The sequence below is a fragment of the Myotis yumanensis genome, unplaced genomic scaffold (assembly GCF_028538775.1).
Source record: "Myotis yumanensis isolate MYYU_CA2020_CCGP unplaced genomic scaffold, mMyoYum1.0.hap1 SCAF_11, whole genome shotgun sequence".
In the NCBI taxonomy this organism is placed as follows: domain Eukaryota; kingdom Metazoa; phylum Chordata; class Mammalia; order Chiroptera; family Vespertilionidae; genus Myotis; species Myotis yumanensis.
The window spans coordinates 69721700-69747621 of record NW_027223762.1 but is presented as its reverse complement, the minus strand read 5'-3'; the positions used below and the strand labels follow the sequence as shown (position 1 = coordinate 69747621).

Here is a 25922-nt window from a genome sequence, read left to right as displayed (position 1 = left end):
AATTTTGATCAACGTGCTGGTTGATCTCTTCCTCCCCACCCTCCCCTGACTTCCCTCTGAGGTTCAACAGTCTGTTCATGCTTCTGTGACTCTGGGTCTATTTTTGATCATCAGTTTATTTGGTTCATTAGATTCTACATATGAGTGATATCATGTGATACTTATCTTTCTCTGACTGGCTTATTTTGCTCAGCATAATACTCTCCAGGTCCATCCATGCTGTTGTAAATGGTAAGAGTTCTTTCTTATTGCTGCATAGTCCATTTTGTAAATATACCATAGTTTTTTTATCTACTCATCTACTGATGGGCACTTACGCTGTTCCAAGTCTTAGCTATTGTAATTTGTGCTGCTATGAACATAGGGGAGCATATATTCTTTCTGATGAGTGTTTCAGGTTTCTTAGGATTTATTTATTCCTAGAAGTGGGATCAGTGGGTCAAATGGGAGTTCCATTTTTAATGTTTTGAGGAAACTTCATACTGTTCCACAGTGGCTGTACCAGTCTGCATTCCCACCAGCAGTGCACGAGGGTTCCCTTTTCTCTACAACCACGCCAGTACTTGTCTTTTGTTGATTTGTTGATGATAGCCATTTTGACAGGTGTGAAATTATATCTCGTTTTAATTTACATTTCTCGGATGATTAGTGACTTTGAGCATTTTTTCATATGTTTCTTTGCTTTCTGTATGTCCACTTTGGAGAAGTGTCTATTTAGGTCCTTTGCCCATTTTTTAATTGGATTATTTGTATTAATTTTGTTATGTTGTATGAGTTCCCTATATATTTTAGAGATTAACCCCTTAACAGATGTTTCATTGCCAAATATGTTCTCCGATGTAGTGGACTCTTGTTATTTTGATGATGGTTTCTTTTGCTGTGCAGAAGCTTTTTATTTTCATGTAATTCCATTTGTTTATTTTCTCCTTCATTTTCATTGTCATAGGAGATGTATCCATAAACATATCACTGTGAAGGATGTCTGAGATTTTGCTGCCTATAGTTTCTTCTAGGTCTTTTATGGTTTCACAACTTACATTTAAGTCTTTTATCCATTTTGAGTTTATTCTTCTGTATGGTGTAAGTTGGTGGTCTGGTTTCATATTTTTGTATGTATCTACCCAATTTTCCCAACACCATTTACTAAAGAAACTGCCTGTGCTCCAATGTATGCTTTTGCCTCCTCTGTCAAATATTAATTGAGCATAATGGCTTAGGTCGATTTCTAGGTTCTTTATTCTGTTCCATTGATCTGTATGCCTATTCTTGTGCTAATACCAGGCTTTTTTTGAGGACAGTGGCTTTGTAGTATAACTTGATACCTGGTATTGTGATTCCTCCAACTTTGTTCTTCTTTCTCAAGATTGCTGCAGCTATTTGGCGTCTTTTTTGATCCCATATAAAGTTTTGGAGTCTTCTAAGTCTGTGAGATAAGCCTTTTGTATTTTAATAGAGATTGCACTGAATCTAGATTGCTTTGGATAATCGGGAAATTTTAATGTTGTTGATTTTACTAATCCATGAACATGGTATATTCTTCGATTTGTTAATATATATTCCTCTTTTTATTAATGTACTGTGTGAATATTTCTCTTTTTTCCGTGTCCAGCTCAGCTAGAGAGTGGTCCGGTTCCTGAGTAGGGGCTGCTGGGGATTGAGAAAATGAAACAAACAGACACAGAGATGGAAGGAAAAAGCTGGGGCTTGGTGAGACCACTGTCCTCTGATGGAGAGACAGGGACCCAGAGTCAATACAGTGTAATTATTTTATACAGCAAAAACCAGGACATTTTACTAAAGGTCAAGACAAAGGAGATTATGCGTATTCTTGGGTGGGCCTGAGTCATATTCTTTCCTGGTGGTTGGCTGGATTTAAATAACAAAACCCACCCCCTGGCACCTGGGCTGAAGGTCAAGCTGACAACACTTCTGCCTCTGGCAAAGCGGGTTTCCAGGACTGCACTGGATTCAGCTGACAATATTTAAAGAAATGCTCATGTGCCTTCCCAGGCACGCTCTACAGTACTGTATTTTTCAAAGTACAAGTCTTTTACCTCCTTGATTAAGTTCAATCCTAAGTATCTTAAATTTTTTTTGTTGTTGTTGCAATGGTAAATGGGATTTTTTTTTAGTTTCTCTTTGTGAGAGTTCACAGTATATAAAAATGCTATGGATTTTTGGGCGTTAATTTTGTATCCTACATTTCCAAATTTATTTATTAATTCTAGTAGTTTTTTGAGGGAGTCTTTAGGGTTTCCTGTGTATAGTATCATGCCATCTGCAAATAATGAGTCTTACTTCTTCCTTTCTAATTGGATGCCTTTTATTTCTTCTTATCTGTTCCCTATGGCCAACACTTCCAGACCTATGTTGAGCAAGAGTGAAAGAGGGCATCCCTGTCTTGTTAGTATTCTTAGGGGAAATGGTTTTAGTTTTTGCCCATTGAGTATGATGTTGGCTGTAGGATTTTCATATATGACCTTTATTATGTTGAGGTATATTCCCCGCTAGTCCCACTTTGCTGAGAGTTTTTATCAAAAAAGGGTGTTGGATTTTGTCGAATGCTTTTTGTACATTGATTAATATGATCGTGTGATTTTTATCTTGCATCTGTTTATGTGCTGTATCACATTTATTGATTTGAGGATATTGTACCAACCTTGCATCCTCTGAATAAATCTCACTTGGTAATGATGTATGATCTTTTTAATGTATTGCTGGATCTGATTTGCTAAAATTTTGTTGAGGATTTTAGCATCTATGTTCATCAGGTATATTGGCCTGTAATTCTCTTTCTTTGCCATGTCTATCTGTTTTTGGAATTAGGGTAATGCTAGCCTCATAGAGTTTTGAAGTGTTTCTGCCTCTTGAATTTTTTGGAATAGTTTGAGGAGTAGAGGCGTTAGTTCTTCTCTGAGTATTTGGTAAAACTCCCCTGTGAATCCCTCTGGACCAGGGCTTTTGTTTGCTTGGAGTTTTAAACTACTGCTTCAATTTCATCAGTAGTTATCAGCCTATTCAGATTTTTTTATTCTTTCTAATTCATTTTTGGAAGATTTTATTTTCTAGGAATATGTTCGTTTTGTCTAGGTTGTTCATTTTGTTGGAATAGAGGTGTTCGAAGTATTTTCTTTTTATAATCTTTTTTATTTCTAGGATCGGGGTCCGTTGTTAACTTCACCTCTTTCATTTCTAGTTTTGTTTATTTGGGTCCTCCCTCTTTGCTTCTTGGTGAGCCTGGCTAGAGGTTCATCAATCTTGTTTATCTTTTTTTTTTTAAGTATATTTTATTGATTTTTTACAGAGAGGAAGGAAGAGAGAGAGTTAGAAACATTGATGAGAGAGAAACATCGATCAGCTGCCTCCTGCACATCTCCTACTGGGGATGTGCCTGCAACCCAGGTACATGCCCTTGACCGGTATCGAACCTGGGACCTTTCAGTCTGCAGGCCGATACTCTATCCACTGAGCCAAACCGGTTTCGGCAATCTTGTTTATCTTTTCAAAGAATCAGTTCTTGGTTCTATTGATCATTTGTATTGTTCTTTTTGGTCTCTATGTCATTTGTTTCTGCTCTGATCTTTATTATTTCCTTCCTTCTACTTCCTCTAGGTTTTTCTTTGTACTCTCTTTGTAATTTTTTTAAGTTGTAGGGTTAGATAATTACCAATGTTTCTTGTGTGTTTTTTGTTTTGTTTTGTTTTTTAAGTAGGTCTGTAGTGCTATGAACTTCCCTCTCAGGACTGCTTTTACCGTGTCCCATAGATTTTGGATTGTTGTGTTTTCATTGTCATTTGTTTCCAGGATGTTTGTTATTTCTTCTTTGATCTCTTTGGTAACTCAATCATTGTTTATTTGTTTTGTTTTGTATTTTGTTTTTAATACATTTTTATTGATTTTAGAGAGGAAGGGATAGAGATAAAAACATCAATGATGAGAGAGAATCATTGATCGGTTGCCTCCTGCACGCCCCCTAGTGGGGATCAAACCCGCAACCCAGGCATGTACCCTTGGCCAGAATAGAACCTGGGACCCTTCAGTCCGCAGGCCAATGCTCTATCCACTGAGCCAAACTGGCTGGGGTCCAATCATTTAATAGCATGCTATTTAGCTTCCAAGTGTTTGATTGTTTTTCATTGATTCATTCTATTGTGGTCTGAGAAGATGCTTGATATCATTTCAGTCTTTTTGAATTTGAAGAGACTTAGCTTATGTTATAACATGTAGTCTGTCTTTGATGTGAAAGTGGTCTTCATGTGGCTCTTTGGTGTGATGCAATGGCCTTTGCTTGCTACAATTTCACTTGGAGAGCTTTAGGCCTAAAGTGTGGCCCTGTGTTGGATATGTGCCTTTTACTTTTACTATGCTTAATTATCTCTTATTTGCTGTAGTTTGTTTCAGGTAATCCTGAAATTTCATGGAATCCAGAATCTCAAAGAATGTTCTATGAAATTCACAGTAGTAGTATTGTGGAATATGATCTTAAACTGGATTGAGAAGATACTTACTATCTTTTAAATAGTTGCAAATGTTAATAGTTCTAATGTGTGTGAATCAGGATTTCGTCAGTACTACGCTGAAATGCAAAATGGCAATGAGTATATGTTACTAATTGAACTTTCATAATAAACTTTACACTACTACTTTTATTTGCTTGGTATTTTGGGGGATTTATTGTAAGGGCTCATTTGAAATAAGGATCCTGCTCTTTAAAAACATTGAAAATCCTTGGTTTAAATGTCTCTCCATCTGTCTTCTTCATTAAGGCAGAGCAGTTTCTTAATTTGTTTCCTTTGGTGTTTTGTACATGACTGAACATTAGTAAATGTTTATTAGCCAGCATGACTTGGCTTGAGCTCTATAGAGGATTGATCCTGGTTTAATTTTACTGTGCTTCTCTAATGAAGTTGGTCAGGGTCTGGCATATATTTAATCATAAATGGAATCAAATACTTGAGATGCATAGTGTGACCTACATGAAGTGGAGCAGAACTGTCCCCACTTTCCATACTTGTGTGTCATTTGAGGCAGCTGCTTTGAGGGAAGAGAGGAGGTAGAGCCCTAGCTGGTTTGTTTCAGTGTATAGAGTGTCAGCCTGGGTACTGAAGGGTCTCTGGGTTTGATTCCGGTCAAGGGCACATGCCTGGGTTGCGGGCTTGATCCCCAGTAGGGTGCGTGCAAGAGGCAGTCAATCAGTGATTCTTTCTCATCTCTGATGTTTCTATCTCTCTCACCCCCTCCCTTCCTCTCTGAAATCAATAAAAATATATTAAAAAGAAAAGAAAACAAAAGAAAAGAGGAGTCATTGTGGAAAACAGTGTGGCGTTTTCTCAAAAACTTAAAAATGGAACTGCCATTTGACCCAATAATACCACTTCTAGGAATATATCCCAAGAAAACAGAAACACCAATCAGGATATATACACCCCTATGTTCATAGCAGCACAATTTGCAATAGCTAAGATTTGGAAACAGCCTAAATGCCCATCAGTAGATGAGTGAATTAGAAAACTATGGTACATGTACACAATGGAATACTGCACTGCTATAAAAAAGAAGGAATTCTTTCTTACCATTTGCAGCAGCATGGATGGAACTGGAGAGCATTATGTTAAGTGAAATAAGCCAGGCAGTGAAAGAAAATACCACATGAACTCACTCATTTATGGAGAATAAAGAACATTATAAACTGATGAACAAAAGATACAGAGGCAGAGAAGCATCAAACAGACTGTCAAAGTACAGCGGGAAGGCCTGGGAGGGTTGGGGGCGGGGGTGAGAGATCAACCGAAGGTCTTGTATGCATGCATATAAGCCTAACCAATGGACACAAGACACTGGGGAGGTGGGGTGAGGGCATGTGCTGTGGGGTAGGGGAGGCCAGGGGAAGGTCAATAGGGGGGAAAAAAAAGGAGACATATGTACCACTATTTGTAATACTTTAAACAATAAAATAAAAATTTTTTTTAAGGAAAGAGCAGGTAAAGCTAAATATAACCCTATCTAATAAAGACAGAATATGCAAATTGACCGTCACACCCTCACAAATATGGCAGCGCCCATAGCCACAAGATGGAGTCCCCCAGTCCTCTCAGCCCCGCCGGAGTCCCCCAGTCTTTTCAGCCTGCCCCACGGGGTTGGGGGGGAGGCGGCCGAAGTCCCCCAATCCTTTCAGCCCAAACTGATTACTATGGCAAGTGGACCGAGAAGGTTTTCAGCAAGTGTGAGAAGCAAGCCTTGGCGGGATCGAGGGAGAGCAGTCAGGCTCAGGGCCACTGCTGCCCGGGGAGGCCCTCGGAGTTCGGTTCTGAAACCGCAGGGACCTGCTGCAAGCACGGGCTGGGGAGGAAGTGTCACTGCTGCCCGCCCCACGCCAGGTTCCTGGTTAAGGAAGCAGGTCCAAGTTGCAGCCATGGGGCCTCATGGGGCTGTCTCACCCCATACCATCATGGCTGAACTCTGGCGGGGGCGGTGAGTGCCTCTAGGATCACTGTCTGCCCCTGGGCCTGCCGACACCAGTGGAGCAGGTGCTGGTTGAACATTTTAATGAAAATGGGACGCCTGAGTTACCACTGGTTTTCCTTAGGAAACATATTGTATAATGTTTGTAAAGCTTTCTAAGATATTTGTAAGTCTTTTAAATTGTACAGTTCTGTTCAGTGATAAACACAGTTTTAGGTGAAAAGTATTAATCAGTTGTTTTCTCTGGATCTTATGTTTCTATAGAAAACTTCTCTACACACACACACACACACACACACACACACATATATATATTATTGATTTCAGAGAGAGAGAGATGGAAACATCAATGATGACAGAGAATCATTGATCTGCTGCCCCTGCAGAGCCCACACTGGGTTCGAACCACTGGGAATTAAACCGTGACCTCCAGTTCATAGGTCGAAGCTCAACCACTGAGCCATGCTGGCTGGATAGTAGAAAACTTTTTTTAAAATATGTTTTTATTGATTTCAGAGAGCAAGGGAGAGATAGAAACATCAATGATGAATCATTGATTGGCTACCTCCTGCACACCCCCCAGTGGGGATGGAGCCTGCAACCCAGGTGTGTGCCCTTGACTGGAATCGAACCTGGGACCCTTCAGTCCATAAGCTGACGCTCTATCCACTGAGCCAAACCAGCTAGGGCTAAAACCTCCTTAATGTCACCCAGTTAATTATGGCAGAGCCAAACTAAAATCAGGACTTTTGGTCTTCAGTTCACTGTGTTTTCCCTTATACCACATGTTTTATATTGGCCATAACAGAAACATTATTTGCTTTAAGTACTTTGCATTTCATGACTTTAAACTTCTTGAATTTTGTATCTGTTATGTGTGTAAGACATTGTAGTTTATTAGGTAATCAAAATATATGAGTTATGTGTGTGTGTATTTTTTTCCTCATTTCCTTTTTTTTCCTGCTTTTGTTTACCAGTAAAATTGGGTGTGATGTGACTTGCTTTGCTTTCTCTCACAAACTTTTGAAATAGTCTGCAAATTTTGTTTGCTGGAGATAATATTTTTAGTGCATAGAAATTGTACAACAGCTGTGTAAAGGATCTTAAATACCTAGTCTAGCCTTTCATTTAGTCAATTTGGAAACAGGCTAAGTGAGATGAGTCATATCCCCAAAGACTTTTCATTGTTAACCTGCAACTGGAAAGCAGACATTGCATTCAGAGTTGCATCATGTTAAGGCTGATCAAGTATAAGTTTTGGGGGAGATAGACCGGCACCTGAATTGTGGCTGGCCCACTAGCTGTGTGTGACTTTGGAAAGTTACCTTAATCTCTCCAGGTTTTGACTTGTTAATGTAACTAAAATTGATGCCATTTATAAGAAACTTTACTAATAAACAATAATTTACATGTTTAAAAATTTAGTAGAGCTGCAAGGAAAAAATTTGATTGCCACAAGTCCCTTTAATATTCTATTTTAGAACCAATGTTATATCCCCACCCCACCCCAGGCCCACTCCACCCCACCACTATAAAATCATCTTTGGGAGCCACAGAATCACTGTTTTACTTAAAGGATCTTCACCAAAATGTCAGTGATAATCTGTGGTGGTGATTTTTTTTTTGGTGATGCAGTTACCTTTTTTATACTCTAATGTATTTAAAGATAGTATGTATAGTGAGAATGTGGAATGAGGTTTGAGGAATGTTAATTTTTATTTGAATTGGTTTAACTTGATTAATCTCATATATTACCAGTGTGGGAAATGAAATATTTATTAGATCTCAAAAAGTTTTTTTAGTTGTGAAATTCTCTAGTGTAAAGATTGTAAAGATTTAGAGAATATAGAATTTCCCTGAATTGGTTTTTTATTCTCTTATGGTTGCCAATATAGTACATTCAGGACATTCTAGAAGGAAAATGTACGCAAGGGTGGGCATCAAGAGAAGGACTTGTAGGTGAGATTTGGATTGAAAAAAAAAGAGAGCAGCCCTGAAGTTCCTACTATCTTCCTGCTTTGGAATAAGAGATAATAATAATAGTAATCTATATATATAAAAGCCTAGGTGACCGTTACAACTGAATGACCAGAATTACCGGTCGACCAGTCGCTATGACACGCACTGATCACCAGGGGGCAGATGCTTAATGCAGAACTGCCCTCTGGTGGTCAGTGTGCTCCCACAGCCAACCCCAGCCGGCCAAACTCCCGTGGCCCCTACCACGCCCCCAACCGACCAACGTCTTGGGGTCCATCCCCCTGGCTGGCCGGCCCCTCTGATAGGCCTCAATCGCTGGCCAGGCCAAGGGACCCCACCCATGCACAAATTCGTGCACCGGGCCTCTAGTTATCTATCCTATCTAAGAAAGAGGTAATACGAACATTGACCATCACTCCAACACACAAGATGGCTGCCACCTTGTGGTCAAAATGGCTGCCCCCATGTGGACACAAGATGGCCATCAGGGGAGGGCAGTTGTGGGCAATCAGGCCAGCAGGGGAGGGCAGTTGGGAGGGACCAGGCCTGCAGGGGAGGGCAGTTGAGGGGGACCAGGCTGGCAAGGGAGGGCAGTTAGGGGCGACCAGGCAAGCAGGGGAGGGCAGTTAGGGGCAATTGGGCCCGCAGGGGAGCAGTTAGACATTGATCAGGCTGGCAGGCAGGTGAGCGGTTGGGAACCAGCAGTCCTGGATTGTGAGAGGGATGTCCGACTGCTCATCCCTAAATGGGCAGTTGGACATCTCTCAAGGGGTTCCAGATTGGAGAGGGTGCAGGCTGGGCTGAGGGACACATTCCTCCCCACCCCCCAGTTCACGAATTCCATGCACCTGGCCTCTAGTGTATATATATATAAAGAGCCAGGGTCCATCACACCAAAAATGACCGAAGGCTTGTCCCAATGCCCAGGCTGCACCCACAGCAGGCTCTGGTGGTTTGGGACTTGTGGCAGCGAGGCGGGGGCTGGGGGAGGCGGGGCCGGCTCTCCCACTCACAACCAAATACACACAGACACACACAGTGCTCACTAGCTCACAGCCTTTTCTCCCTTTCTTTCCCTCCCTCCCAGTTTGCTCTCAGAGCCTCTCTGAGAATGAGGCCCTTGGATGGGCAGAGGGTGGAGCTGCCCCCACTGGCCCCACCCCCTCCCAGCCGGGAAAGAAGAAGAGGGAGGCAGGGAGGCCTGGAGGACTGTTGAGAAAAACAAGGAGACTGGGAGATACTGGGATGGAGAGAGGGAAACAAAATAGCAATATTAAAATATATCCTCTAATTAATTCCCTTTTAATGTCCACGGATTTCGTGCATCGGGCCACTAGTAATAATAATAATACTGGTGATAGCTGACATGCTGTTCTTACTATGTGTATGGCCCTTTTTTAGCAATTGATAATTTTTGGCTCTTTTAGATCCCACAACAGCTGTTTCTATCCCCAGTTTACATATGAGAAAACTGGGGCCTAGGAAGTTAAGTAACTAGGAAGTTAAGTAACTTGCCTGAGGTCCATAGCTAGGATTTTAATTCAGTCAGTCTCACTTTGGAGTCTGCTGTCTGGCCTAATTTTTAACCCTTTGAGTGCCAACCAATATCCTAGGAACTATGCTAAAATTGCCAAGGCATTTTTGCTGATTTTACAGCAGTTTAGGAAAAAAATTATCAATCGCAAGTAAATGAAGTTACATATTCAAAAACTTAAGGAAACTTTTACTACATTTGTTTTCATCTTTGACATATATTGTTTGCTGATTGTATTATGAAATACTAGAAAAAAATTTGAACAAAACATATGTTAAAATAGAGGGACACCCTTCTCCAATATCTTCCACAAAATCATCATCTTCACAGCAAGAATTGACATATTTAGCAATATCATCATCACTAATAAAAGCAGACTTAGAACTGGTCGCCATTTTGAAGCTTTAGGGCTACAAAATCTGAGTAAACTTCATAAAATCATAGTACCTGTAAAAAATTAGGCAGATAAATGCCAGTGGTCAATTTTAGAACTACAGACATTCAGCATCATAAGTAATCTGCACTTAGGTGCCATTTGTCAATAAAGAGTGAACTACTAGCATCTAATAGTGACACTGCAGGAGGAGCGCGATAGGGCTCCCGGCACTTTTGGTGAAAGACAGGAGGAGCGCGATCGCACTCCCCGGCACTCTAGGGGTTAAGAGACTGAGTAAATATTTCAGGCGAGAGTCTGTGAAGCATTGTGGATCTCAGTGAATTCAGTAGATATTTACTGAGCACCTGCTTTGTGCCAGATACATGGAAGTAAGACAAGGTTCCTGTCCTCAAGGAGCATATGTTCTGGGGTGAAACCTGACAATAAGTAAATAAATAGACAAGGTAATTTTAGATTATCAGTACTATGAAGAAAAGTAACTGGTGTAGTAGATTGCAGGGATAGGGTTCCTTGTGTATGTCACACAACTTTAACAATTTTTTTTTTTTATTTCAGGGAGGAAAGGAGAGGGAAAGAGATAGAAACATTAATGATGAGAGAAAATCATTGATCAGCTACCTTCTGCACATCGAGCCCGCAACCTGGGCATGTGCCCTGACTGGGAATCAACTGTGACTTTGTGGTTCAGAGGTCGATTCTCAATCACTGAGCCACACCGGCTTGGCTGTCACACAACTTTTAGTGTCATATAGATTTCATACTGTTCAGTACTATCTCATAAACATTTTTCTCTAACATACATCTGAATTAAAGAAGGGTGTTAAATTTATTAGGCAAATGTTTAGAGCTATTATTTATATTCTTTTGAACTTATAATTTGGGAGTATGTTCGGTTGCTGAAGAAATAGAGTCAAAGAGAGATACTATTTTAAAAGTTTCAAAAAACAGTCTTAAGGGTGGCCACCAGCTGCATAACAGGCTGTTTGGGTTGATGGAGTGGTTGCTGGCTGCTGTCCATCGTGCGCTATGGGTAGTTCCAGTTTTGTTTGCAAGTTCGAGCCACCATGTATCAGCATATGTATTGTCTTCTCCCACCATTTTTTTTAGAGTTTAGGGAAAGAGTCTCAAGGCATATATTGAAATTTAATGAGCCCCCTTAACTTCATCCCATAAAAGAACAATGAAAAAAACAAGGACAATGAACTCTCCAGGTTTTCCAGTTTCAAATTAATGTAGTAATTAGATTTCAAAGAGCAACTAGTAGAGGGAAGAGTGTGTTTCAAGCATGTGTATGCAAAGACAATGTGTTCCTGGCAGCCCCCTGCTGTTTCAGTCATTTAACTCAGTTGGTTTAGAAAAAGTATAGATTAATTTGTAAGAAGATTTTTTTTTTCCAAACACATCCTATTGATTTTTTACAGAGAGGAAGGGGGAGAGAGAGAGAGTTAGAAACATCGATGAGAGAGAAACATCGATCAGCTGCCTCCTGCACATCTCCCACTGGGGATGTGCCCGCAACCAAGGTACATGCCCTTGACCGGAATCAAACCTGGGACCCTTGAGTCCGAAGGCCGACACTCTATCCTCTGAGCCAAACCGGTTAAGCTGATGTTTCTATCTCTCTCTTCCTCTCCCTTCCTCTCTGAAATCAATAAATACATACACACACACACACACACACACACACACATATATAAAAGAAAGGTATTCATCTAAATACTTGGACCTATATTATTTGGGCTAATGGAAAATCTGTTGCTTGAACAACAAAGTAGATACATAAGCCTCCTGTGACTCTCCCCCCACCCTCCCCTACACACCACCACCCAGGGCACAGCTGTTGCTAGGGGAGGTGTGATTTAGAGCTTTCATTAGGATAATAGGTGAAAGAAATAGAAAAGCTATTGAAAATAATTAGTTTAATTGCTAGTATTAAATGCCCATTATAACAGACTAGTGAGTCAGACATTTTTTTAGTAGGAAAACGTAAACTACATTCATTTTTGTTTTAAGATATTTTTAATAGTTGTATTGAATAAAATATTTTGAAACAGTTGAAAAATATGCACTGTTTCTCGGTCTGCAGTGTTTAATTTATCTTCTGTATAGCTGACTATTGTGTTATAGTAAGTCATCACTGAATGTAATCAATAGGTTCTGTTGACTTTCAGTGAAATGACATATAACCAATTTTACAATGTACTGATTGATAGAAACGAAATTTCAGTTCTTATGGCATCTCATTAATGCCATAACAAAATGTTGCTATTCGAGGACCTGTTGTGTTCTGAAAGAGCTGTAAGATTAATTGGAATTTCTATAAATTGATTCATAAATGACTTTATAGTTGTCAGTTTTTTAAAAAAACAAGATACCAATATCAAGGTCATACAGCTAAATGTGATCAAAAGTTTAAAAATATTTGCTCTATTATTATTATTTGATTATTACGTGAGGTCCCTATTTGCTCTTCTAGGCACCTCTTAGCAGTAGATGTTTTTGTGTTGATTGACCGTCTCTAGCAACCAGGGGAAGAGGATGTGCTAAGGCAAAATAGCTTTATCACCTTGTGATTTACCTCCCAAGTTTGTTTACTGGCAACACAGCCAAGGAGAAAGTGAACCAGTCATATACTCTCTGAATGGCTTGTTCTAGGATTTATTCAGCTAGGACTCTATTTTCTTATATATAAACCTCATAATATATTAATATTAACTTTACAGATCCTTCTGCTGAGGAATTGAGAAGGCTAATGATGTTGCATGGAGGACAGTACCATGTGTATTATTCCAGGTCCAAAACAACACACATTATTGCCACAAATCTTCCTACTGCCAAAATTAAAGAATTGAAGGGGGAAAAAGTAATTCGGCCAGAATGGATTGTGGAAAGGTAAGTGTAATTTTTAATAAGGTTTAAAAATTGGAATACATTTTATTTCTCTTATAGATATTTACATTGCCTCTTAAGTGTGAAAAGTAATTAATGTCTTAAAGAACACTACTATACTCTAACTTCACGTTGATAATTCAGGTGGCCTAGGATTTGACATCCTATTAAAAGTACTACATTCATGTTCTTGGAACCTCAGCTACCAGGAATTAGGGGCAATCAGCCAGTAAGCAGCAGGAGGTGGTGATAGGAGAAGGTTGACTAAGCAAGTTATTCACTGGCAAATATTTATGCACCTATTATGGGCTAGGCAGTGTTCCCTGTTTGGAATTGGTGTGCTGTAAATCAGTGATGGCTATTCATATTAACTTCTTAAGTTTAAATATGTCATTTGGAACTTTGGTAATGAGCCATACTTAGGTGATTTATATTTTAAAACTATAATATTATATATGAGTGATTGCTAGATTTATGAAAGTTGAAAGTTAAAGGATTAAAATAATAACTTTATGTATGAATAGATTATAATCTATCTATAATAATGAAAGCGTAATAATGCTAATTAGACTGGACAGCTGAACGACCTTCCGGATGACATTCCGGATGAAGCCGGGGCTGTGAGGGCCGAGGCAAGCCACCTTGGCTGCGAGGGCTGAGCCCCTTGCATGAATTTCGTGCATTGGGCCTCTAGTCCATATTATAAAAGGCCTGTGGCCATAACGACTGGCGCGATTTCACGTGCTGGGCCTCTAGTCTATATATATAAAAGCCTAAGCGACTGTTACGACTGAACGACTGGTCAACCAGTTGCTATGATGCGCACTGACCACCAGGGGGCAGACACTCAACGAAGGAGCTTTCCCCTGGTGGTCAGTGTGCTCCCACAGCCAACCTTCCACAGCCAGCTAACCTCCCCCCATCTGACAAACCTCCTGTGGTCCCTCCCCCAGTCTCTTCCCCCGTTCGGCATACCCCATCCAGCAGGCCCCGGCCAGCCTGGCCCCAATTGGGACTGGACAAGACAACCCTTATAAGCCCTGATCGCCGGCCAGGCCTAGGGACCCCACCCGTGCATGAATTTCATGCACTGGGCCTCTAGTTATTATATAAAAGAATGGTCAGATTAAATTATGGAGTTCTAATGAAACAAACTTTGTTTTTTTCAGTCAATTCCAAGCTTTTAAAAAAATCCTAAGCTTCACTAGTTTTGACACTTTCCATAAATGTATTCAGCAGATTGAGTTGTGCTCAGTTCCTTTGTGTAGCAGATGTAACAGCACAGATTCAGTGGGAGGCAGCATAGCATAGTGGGAAAGCCTGTGCCTGGGCTCTGGAGACACACCTGGGTTCACATCTGAACACAGGAATTGGCATGCCTGTCATCTTGTGTGACTTGGGGAAGAATTCTGTAGTCATTCTGAACTTGAGTTTCTCACTTGTAAAAGAAGGCTGATACTTGCCTGCTATGGTTATGTGAGAACTAGAAATAATTTATGTAAACTAGCACAATGCCTGGCACATTGTAAAGGCATAATATATAAGGAGAAACTGTTTTGTTTTGTTTTTAATTCGAAAAACATTAGCAAGTATTATATCTAATAATAGACAAACATGGTAATTAACCGTACTTCCAACACTCTTCCCATTGGCTAATCAGGGCGATATGCAAATTAACTGCCAACCAAGATGGCGGCCAGCAGCCAGGCAGCTGAAGCGAACAGGAGGCTTGCTTGCTCCAGTGATGGAGGAAGCCACCGTTCCCCACCTGCTGCTGCCCAGCTCTGAGCTGCACTCTAAGCAACTGTGTTGCAATTATAGAAGCTAAACAATCCCCAGAAACCTTCTTTCAGCCAGCAGGGCCTCAGAGCTGGAGTTGCAACAGTGTTTCAATTATAGAAGCTAATCAAAGCCCAGATACCTGCTTTGAGCAGCTGAGGTCTCAGAGCTGGAGCCGAGCCTCAGAGCTAAAGCCGAGCCTCAGAGCTAAAGCCGGCTCTCAGCTCCAGTGATAGCTGTACAAGGTAAATAAATCCCAGAATAAAAAAAAAAGAAAAAAAGGAGATGTTGGGAGCTTCAGTCACCCACCAGCCTGAAAACGGCCCTCAGTCCCTCACCCAGACTGGCCAGGCATCCCAGTGGGGACCCCCATCAGTGGGGGTCGGGCTGTTAGGCAAAGCCTGCCCCCAGCAGCGGGTCTTGCCTTGAGGCCCAAGAATCGCCCATCAGCGGGTCCAGTCTGCAAGGCAAAGCCTGCCCCCAGCAGTGGGTCTTGCCTTGCACCTTGAAACCGACCATCAGGGGTCCGGGCTGCAAGGCAAAGCCCGTCCCCAGCAGCGGGTCTTGCCTTGAGGCCCGGAACTGCCCATCAGTGGGTCCAAGCTACAAGGCAAGGCCTTCCCCCAGAAGCCCCAGCTACTTTAAAAATAGAAGGATCTCCTTTTGAACCAATCTGTTTAGATTCATGATTAGTAAAACAGTATGGAACTAATGAAATACAGTGATAGGAATTAGGAAGTGTGACACTGATGGTTCTGGGCATGTGAAGGGTGAGGGACAGAAGGGTACACACTGTCTTCCCTTCAGTTCTGCTGGAGAGATGATCTCCCAGGGCCCCAATCTGTTCCATGCCCAGAGGACGTGGGTGTGGTCAGTAGCTCTGTTTCAGAACTTCCTGCCAAACAGAGACCTTACCCGACCCACAGGAACCTTTTTATTCCAGAAGACAGAAACAGCCAGTTCCCAATGGGCATGGGAAAACCAGTGTCCCCTGCTGTGCACGGCGACCTGATGGGGTGACGGGGGAGGTGGGCGAGGGGAGCAGTGCAGAGTTGTGAGGCAGCTGGAGTGGGAGTGGAAAGGCCATGAAATGTCCACAGTCCTGGCTGTGCCCACGGCCTGGGCTGCTCCTCCAGGCCCTGGCTGGGTGAAAGATTTACAGGCTCAGGGTGGGCCGTGTGTTAGTTTGGGGCAAATCCCTCAGCATTCCTGCTGCCAAGCCCGCAAAGGAATGAGGCAGAGGCACCCCTCACCCCCAAGACCCCTTTGTGGACATTTTAGCATCTACGTGCTTTTTAATCCCTTCAGGGAGACTTTCTATCCTGCAGTCCCATCCCACCCCATTGTTGCTGTTTGTCTGCCAGCTGGGTCGAGCATCAAGGGGAAGGGAGGTTAATAATCACTGAAAGACTACTGATCCTACCGGGAAACCAACCTATTTACTGTACTGTTGTAAATATCATACCCTTTATATCCTGTATATTGGCTTCTTTTAAATGAATTGAAATGTCTTAGAAAAAAAGAAAAAAAAGGCAAGGCAGGGCAAGACCCAGAAGACCCAGAAGCTGCCTGATATGGTAGTAACTCTATCAGTAAGCACTCTTAAAGTCAGTGGCATAAATGTACCAATTAAAGGACAGATTATGAGGGTGAATCAAAAACAAAACCCACTTTAAATATAAAGACACATATAGATTAAAAGTAAATGAATTAAGCTTCAGCCTGTTTTGCTCAGTGGATAGAGCATTAGCCCGTGGACTGAAGGGTCCCAGGTTCGATTCCAGTCAAGGACATGGACCTCAGTTGCTGGCTTGATCCCCAGTCCCTATCAGAGCATGTGCAGGAGGCAATCAATCAATGTGTCTCCCTTTCCCTTCACTCTCTCTAAAATTCAATGGAAAAATATCCTTGGGTGAAGATTAACAAAAACAAAGTAAATGGATTAAGTAACATTAAAGAGATTATAAGAAAAATATATTCTCATAATGCAACTAACAAAAAAAATTTGTTAGTTGTATAATGGTTATGTTTAAATTATTAACACCTAAGAAATTGGGTGAAGGGTACATATAATATGCTGTAGTATTTTATAGTTTTTTTACATGTATGAGATTATTTCAAATTAAAATATTTAAAAATTAAAAATAAAATATTAATTGAAATGTATCTGCATTACATGAAAAATCTCCTAATTGCTTTTAGCATAATTTATTGCGCTAAAATTTACAAGGGTTCAATTACAAAATATCTTAATTCTAAATGATATAATAGAAAATATATAATAGTGCAGTTATAAGCACTTATCTGAAAATACAAATTTAAAGAAGTGAATTTAAAGAAGGGATTAGCCAAAGAAAATATATGCACAACCCATGGACACAAACAACAGTATGGTGATGGCCAGAGAGAAGTGGGGGGCAAGAGCTGGGTAGAGGGGGCAAAAGGGGGAAAATAGGGACATCCTATCTACACTAATAAAAGAGAAACATGGTAATTGGCGTACGACCGCTACCCTTCCCATTGGCTAATCAGCGTATCCTTATGCAAATTAACTCAGCCAAGATGGCGGCCGGCAGCCATGCACTGAAGCGAGCAGGGAGACTTGCTTCCTCCAGGAACTGCGGACTCCAACGTTCCCCGCCTCACTTGCCGGCCTCTCAACTGCAACTCTAAGCAACTATTACTATGTTGCAAATAAGAAGCTAAACAAAACCGGCTTTCAGTCAGCCCCGGACCGCAACATTGTATCCATGTTTTCAGCAGCGAGGCCTCAGAGCTAAAGCTGGCCCAGAATAAAAAAAAGAAAACAAGGAGCAGTTGGGAGCTTTTAGTCAACTGCCAGCGGGAAAACAGCCCTCAGCCCCTCAGCCAGCCTGGCCAGGCACCCCAGTGGGGACCCCCACCCTGATCCAGGACACCCTTCAGGGCAAACCAGCCGGCCCCTACCTGTGCACCAGGCCTCTATCCTATATAGTAAAAGGGTAATATGCCTCCCGGCACCGGGATCAGCGGAGCAGCAAGGCTCCCGGCACTGGGATCAGCGGAGCAGCAAGGCTCCCGGCACCGGGATCAGCGTGACAGGGGGCAGCGCCCAGACCTCCTGATCAGCCCTGCTCTGTGCCTGATAGGGGGGAGCTCCCCAATCCCCCGATTGCCCTGCGGCTCTGTGTGTGACAGGGTGCAGCGCACCAACCCCCTGATCAGCCCTGCTCTGTGTGTGACAGGGTGAGGCGCCCCAACCCCCTGCCCCCACGGGCCCTGCTCTGTGTGTGACAGGGTAGAACCATAACCTCTCCATCGGCCCTGCCCTGAGTGTGACAGTGGTGGCGCCCCAACCCCCTGATCGGCCCTGTTCTGTGGGTAATAGAGGGTGGCGCCCCAATCCCCCTCCACGGGCCTTGCTCTGTGTGTGACAGGGTAGAGCCATAACCTCCCCATTGGCCCTGCCCTGAGTGTGACAAGGTGCAGCGTCCCAACCCCTTGATCCGCCCTGCTCTGTGTGTGACAGGGGGCGGTGTCCCAGCTCCCTTATCGGCCCTACTCTGTGAGTGACAGCGGGGAGCTCCTCAACCCCCTGATGGGCCCTGCTCTGTGAGTGACAGGGGGCAGCGCCCCAACCCCCCTGATGGACCCTTGCTCTGTTAGTGACAGGGGGCAGCGCCCCAACCCCCTGATTGGCCCTGCTCTGTGAGTGACAGGGGGCAGCGCCCCAACCCCCTGATCGGCCCTGCTCTGTGCGTGACGGGGTGGTGCCGCAACCTCCCCATTGACCCTGCCTTGAGTGTAACGGGGCGGTGCCCCAACCCCCAATCAGTCTATCCTGAGCGTGACTGAGGGTGGTGTTGCAACTTCCCGATCCGCCCTGCTCTGTGCATGACGGGGCGGCGCCCCAACTCCCCAATCGGCCCTGCTCTGAGCCTGACCAGGGGCTGCACCTAGGGATTGGGCCTGCCCTGTGCCACCCGGGAGCAGGCCTAAGCCAGCAGGTCGTTATCTCCCGAGGGGTCCCAGACTGTGAGAGGGCACAGGCCGGGCTGGGGGACCCCCCCCCCCCCCCCCCCCCGCCCCACCGAGTGCACAAATTTTTGTGCACCGGGCCTCTAGTATAATAATAATAAAAGGCTAATATGCACATTGACTGAATGGCAGAATGACCGGTTGCTCTGATGTGCACTGCCACCAGGGGGCAGATGCTCAATGCAGGAGCTGCCCCCTGGTGGTCAGTGCAATTCCATATGGAGAGTGCCACTCAGCCAGAAGCTGGCTCATGGCTGGCCAGCACAGTGGTGGTGGCAGGAGCCTCTCCCACCTCCATGGCAGCACTAAGAATGTCCAACTAACAGTTTAGACCTGATCCCTTGGGGGCCTAAGCCTTTAGTCGGACATTCCCGAGGGCTCCTTGGCTGCTAGAAGGATGTCTGACTGCAAGCTTAGGCCTGATCCCCTGGGGAGTGGGCCTAAGTTGACAGGGGTCCCAGACTTCGAAAGGGCACAGGCCAGGCTGAGGGACCCCCCCCCCCCCCCCCAGTGCACAAATTTTTGTGCACCGGGCCTCTAGTCTATATTATAAAAAGGCTGTGGTTGTAATGCTGTAACGACCAAACAACTGGTCACTATGAAGTGTATGGAGCACCTCTCGGTCCCTCCCCTGCGGCCCACAGACTCCCATCGCAGCAAGGCTGGCAGGCGGGTGGGTGGGCACAGCGAGGCACGTGTGGGTTGGTGGGGCCGCACAATTTCGTGTGCTGGGCTTCTACTTAATAAAGTCCAAAAAGTTAAAAGAGCATTTTTTTTTTAAAAATATATTTTATTGATTTTTTTACAGAGGGGAAGGGAGAGAGATAGAGAGTTAGAAACATCGATGAGAGAGAAACATTGATCAGCTGCCTCCTGCACATCTCCTACTGGGGATGTGCCCACAACCCAGGTACATGTCCTTGACCGGAATCGAACCCGGGACCTTTCAGTCCATAGGCCGACGCTCCATCCATTGAGCCAAACCGGTTTCGGCTAAAAGAGCATTTTTTTAAAAAAGTGCATTTAGCCAGGCTGGCCTAATCAGTGGTTGAGAATTGACCTATGAACCAGGAAATGATCATGCAATACCCAGTCGGGGCAAATGCCCAGGTTGTGGGCTCAATTCTCAGTGTGGAGCATGCAGGAGGCAGCTGATCAGTGATTCTTCCTTGTCATTGATGTTTCTCTGTCCCTCTGCCTTCCTCTCTGAAATCAATAAAATATATGTGTGTGTATGTGTGTGTGTGTGTGTGTGTCTGTGTATTTTAAAGTCTATTTAGCTTCCAGAAAGCCAAGTGTACTAGTATTTTATAAATTAAGCATTTTTTAAATCTTTGAGGATTGCTGAAGGTCCATTCCTAGAACTTCTCACTGGTTCTTTGTGCTGTGTTCTCATGACAGTCACTATCTGTTCATTATATAAGGTTAATGAACATGGCCTTTAGCTGTGTGTCTCAAAAAGGAATTATGAAGTTTTCAGTATGAGAAGTTAGGATCATTCCAGAATCAGGCGTGTGTTGTTGCATACAGACATTCCAGTCCTGTCCTTGTGCTAGGGCTAAAATTTTGATCTAGGGATATTTAGTCTGGCTTTGGAGGGTATGGGGTAACTCCATGGACAGTAAGAGAGTGGAGGTGAAAAGGGTTCTTAGCAGGTAGGAGTTGATTTGCTGAGAAAATGGTGGGGTTCATGACAGCTGTTTTTTGGTTTTTTTTTAACATGTTTTATTGATTTTCTACAGAGAGGAAGGGAGAGGCATAGAGAGTTAGAAACATCGATGAGAGAGAAACACCCATCAGCCGCCTCCTGCACGCCCCCCACTGGGGATGTGCCCGCAACCAAGGTACATGCCCTTGACCGGAATTGAACCTTCGCTCTATCCACTGAGCCAAACCGGTTCTGGCTACAGCTGTTTTCTTTATGCCTGCTCTTTCTTGCCTTGAATGCAGCTAGAGGTAGTAAAATAGAAAAAGTAACTGTGGCCGTTGTAAGTTTTAAAGTTCACTTTTATGGATAGCATTTTATTTTGAAGTCAAGCCTAATCATCTGCTTTTAAATGATTAAATTGACTTTGGATACCATGATTATGTGGCCTGTTTACTTCATTTTGTTTTGCTTTTGGTAATCCTCACCCTGGCATATTTTTTCCATTGATTTTTTAGAGAGAGTGGAATGTGTGGTGAGAAACATCTATGTGTGAGAGAGAGAAACACATCAACTGGTTGCCTACTGAGCTTGCCCTAACTGGGCCAGGAATCGAGCCCACAACCGAGGTATGTGCCCTTGACCAGAATCAAATCCTTGACCCCCATCCTAAGGCCAACCCTCTAACCATTGAGCAACTGGCTAGGGTGTGTTTGCTTCATTTTACATATGAGAAGGCAGGCTAATAAGGTTAACTACTTTGCCTGAGAACAGCAGGATTCAGTCCAGATTTTCTGACTCCTATTTGGGTCTGCTGTTTGCCATTTAATTAAGCTTGTTATAGGTGAATTGGCCCATGTGGAAATGGATCAGTGTTGGCACATGTCTTAATATATAAAATAAATGTCAGTATCTATTGTATCATAGGATGGAATTCTTTTGCTTAAAGCACACTACTGTTTCCTTTTACACTCTAATCCCAATCTTGTTGATCTCTTTCCCTCCTCAGTGTTGGTGTATTTATTTTATTTATTGACTTTAGAGGGAGGGACGGGGGAGAGAGGGAGGGAGGGAAGGAAACATCGTTTTGCTGTTCCACTTATTTATGCACTAATTGGTTGTTTCTTATATCTTGTATGTGCTCTGACCGGGAATCGAACCCTCAACTTGGTTGTATCGGATGACACACTAATTAACTGAACTACCCAGCCAGGGCTACTCCTTGGTGGTGTTTTAATGATATTTTATTATACTTAAAATTTTAAACATTGTATTAGCTATTTAATGGCTGCTACATGATATTCTCTTCTATAATTAGCTTTCTTGTTTTTAGTTTGGGCAGTTTAAATAGCAGCTACCACTTCTAAGTGTATGGGGTGACTACTGGGCTTTGATTAGAATTCCCTGGTCTCTGTGTCTGTATCATGAAACCTGAGTCATTGTACATACACATGATTATGGAGCCAGGACTGCCAAGGGGCTGGAAAGTCCCTTAATGAGACGCCTTTGTGCATGAATGTAAGATCTGAGATTATTTTACTGAAGCCTCGGCCTTGAAAATCCCACACTTGCTTGCATATAGAAGAAGTCAGTGATTTTCAAAATTTTGCCTGTTTCTTTTCTTCAGACGGTTTTATATTGAGATTTGAAGTTTGGAATAGTTCATGAAAAGCCGCTGTGATCCACCCCGCTCCTCACTAAGCAGTGAATCCCATGGAACACACTTGCAAAGCATTGTCCTAAGTCATTGCAGGTCAATGTAGTTTTTGTTGTTGCTTATTGTATCTTGAGCCTTTTTAGCATGGAAACCTGCCTCCCTCCTGTGGTTAGGTTCTCATGGCTCTGTTGTGAGTGGAGAGTGTCATCTCCATTGTTCCAGTTCATACCCCTTCTAGTGGGAGTGACTGATGCTCAGTAGAATTTGTCCTTTATTTTTAAGCTCCCAAATTCTGATATGTTAGCACATCTGTCATTTACTCAGAGGCTCCAAAGATCTCATACTTCATATGGGCTAAAACTTTGTTTCTAATTATATTCAATGTAAATATCAGAGTGTTTATTTAATCTCAAATAAAACTTGATTGCAACACTATCTCTCATGATATTTTCATTTTCCTTGTGGTTTTGTGTCTTGCTTTAATTTATTCTTTATAGAAAATGTGCATGACTCTAGTTTCTGGTGTATATTTGGCTTTTTAAAAAATTTTATCTTGGTGTCATTTACATTTTTATCTCACATCACTACAGAATTCTTCTAATATTATTTTTATTTGGCTAACTAGCCAACACACACATTTCAGACTACACCCCACTGACTTGTTGTAGGTAATATTTTATTAGAAAATGTATTCTCAGTCCTTAGGAGCTAAAAAATGATTAGCTCCCTCCCCCCACCCCCCCAAAAAAGAATGAATAGCCTAACTTTCAGTATCAGTGTAAGGGCAAGAAATCTTATACATATTTTTATACCTGTTTATTTCCTTTTCTTAGCTCGTAGTGTCTTAGTAAATGGTTGGGAAGTTTAGTGGGCGTGGGGCAAAGGGAATTTTAATTTTGGTGCATAAAGATGATTTTTTAAAATATATATTTTATTGATTTTTTACAGAGAGGAAGGGAGAGAGATAGAGAGTTAGAAACATCGATGAGAGAGAAACATCGATCAGCTGCCTCCTGCACATCTCCCACTGGGGATGTGCCTGCAACCCAGGTACATGCCCTTGACCGGAATCGAACCCGGGACCTTTCAGTCTGCAGGCCGATGCTCTATCCACTGAGCCAAACTGGTTTCGGCCATAAAGATGATTTTTGTTTAATGGCAGAATGGGCAAAAGCAGCTCAGTTTTTCCTTAGCACATCATTAGATCCTTTCTTGCTTTAAATCCACTTTTGAATAAGGAAAAGACAGAAGCCTGAATCCATGGGTGGGTGTGTAGACCAGTGTTAGATACTGTTTCTGTAATACAGGGTAACAGACACATTGACTGGAACCATAAACACATTTGATGTGCAGAATTATTTCATATAAAGAAAGTGCTGATACTATAAGCTAGAAGAAAAAGTTCAGAATAGCAATTATGTAGTGATAATTTTGTTGTATATTAATTTTTGTAAAATTTCCCCAAATCTGGTTATAACTGTCAGTGTAAAGTCATTGTCAATTGATAGAAATAGGAAATGATTTCGAGAACTATTAGATACAAAGTTCTGTTTTAGAGATAACTTCAGTGGGGCTGGGCTATAGGACAAAGCAAGAATTAAGACTCCTCAAATTAAAAAAAAATATATTATGACTCCTCAAAGAAGCCTGGCTGATGTGGCTCAGTGGTTGAGCGCCCACTCGCTACTTATCCCTTAGTTACAGCTATATGTAAGGAAAAGTTGGAGGCTAAGGTTAGGGTTCTACTTCATGTATTAAGTACCTCTACATCTGGCGTGGGGGAAGCAGGTGAAATAGATGATATTATAATTAGAGCGATCCATAGGCAGTTGAGACCAACTGTTAAAGGAAGCAAAAAGTTTGATAAAGAATAGTAAATTAAGGGGGGTGGGGGCGGACTGGAGGGGATTAATGGAGAAAAAAGCGGGACATATGTAATACTTTTAACAATAAAGATTTATAAAATAAAATAAAACAATATAAACAGCTTATAAAAAAAGAATAGTAATTTAATACATCACCTAATTTTAGGATTTTTATTCTGATATTTGGATGAAATCTTTAAATTTGATAAAAGTAAATTAAAAAATAAAACAAAAATAACTTAGCCTGATAATAAGTATTTAGGTAAATGAAAATTGAAATGTCTGGTATGTTCTTTCCCATCATAATGTAGTCCTTAAAGCATTTGGATACAGTAGGTGCTTTAGGTAGAATTACTAGATACATGTTGATATAATTACATAAAGGACATATAGACTAACATTTTGTAGTTCATTTTTAGCATATATCATCACCTTTTTCTATGTTCAGAGTTGACTCAATATTTTAAATTATTTTTTTTGTTAGCTAATTCAGTCATTTCTTACATGTTTTGTAGTGTCCTTTGAGAAAATTAGATGTCAAGCTCTTGGATTTATGACATAATAAAGTATATTTAGTCTGTTACTTATTAATTTTTTTCTAAATAATTAAAATATGACTTTCTTAGTATTCATTTTAGGTTTAAAGCCAGAAATGTTTCTAGAAACATTTTCTGATACTTAAAGACCTGTTGTAAAATTTGGATGTTAGCATAAGTACAGTATATTGGTTGGCTATTTTAAATTGAAAATATTTTAAATGGCATAGTAACCATATATAATTTAATTTATTTTAATAATTTAATAATTTATAAAAAAATCAGATTTTAAGATGGCAATCAAATTAGTTTTAGTTATGCAGAACAAAAGAATAGTTGTTTGGGAGTGTCAGTTAATATGCTAGTACTACCCAGTATTATAATAATACTGGTGTTACTCTGGTTTTTACTGGTTATGTTTAGTAGGTAATGAACATTTGAAAGAGGATATTACAAATAGCTTCTGCCCTCATAGAGTTCATATCCTCAAATGGCCGTGTCTCAGTCACTTTTCCATTAAAATAGTACAAATTCTTTATTACTCTTAAAGTTGAGGTCCTTCATTTTGATTTTGTCCCTTTTTTTTAATCCTCACCCACAGAGGAATATTTTTTCCATTGATTTTTTTTTTTTTTTTTTTTTTTTTTAGAGAGAGAGTGGAAGGGAGAGGTTTGGGGAAGGGGAGGTAGAAAGGGGATCCTGCACATGCCCACCTGGAGGCAGGGAGCAAACCTGCAACTCAGGTAAGTGCCCTTAACCAGAAATCGTACCGGGAGATCCTTGGTGTGTAGGCTGACACTAACCACTGAGCCATGCCGGCCAGGGCTCTTTTAGAATTTTCACATTTAATAAACCTAACATGAATTGTGGAAATTGGGAATCCTCATCTAATTTACTTATTCTGGGAAAACTTAATATGTGAGATGGGATTTGAGAAAGTATTGATGATTGTACAATTATTTGAGGGGAAATTGTGGTCAATGTTAAAGTCAAGATAAAAATTTTAGCTAGTCCAACTCGTGCTTTTCTCATCTTACTCTGTAGTTGTTGTTGTTTTGCCTCATATAGGATTGTTGGCTACTGATTTTTAAAATCTCAGATGTGTGTCTTTTCATGGATGGAATGTCATTCTTCAAAGTATATTAGAATCACAAACACAGA

At 41.8% G+C, this 25922-nt stretch overlaps 1 protein-coding gene across 6 annotated transcripts in view; it reads left to right on the top strand.

The window, feature by feature from the left end:
* Nucleotides 1-25922, top strand: part of REV1 (REV1 DNA directed polymerase) — a 108892-nt gene that overhangs the window by 40469 nt on the left and 42501 nt on the right. For all 6 annotated transcript variants that reach the window (XM_070429856.1, XM_070429855.1, XM_070429854.1 and 3 more), the window contains one exon: nt 13097-13265. In XM_070429856.1, the coding sequence (XP_070285957.1) occupies nt 13097-13265 (169 nt within the window). The remainder of the gene's footprint in view (nt 1-13096; nt 13266-25922) is intronic.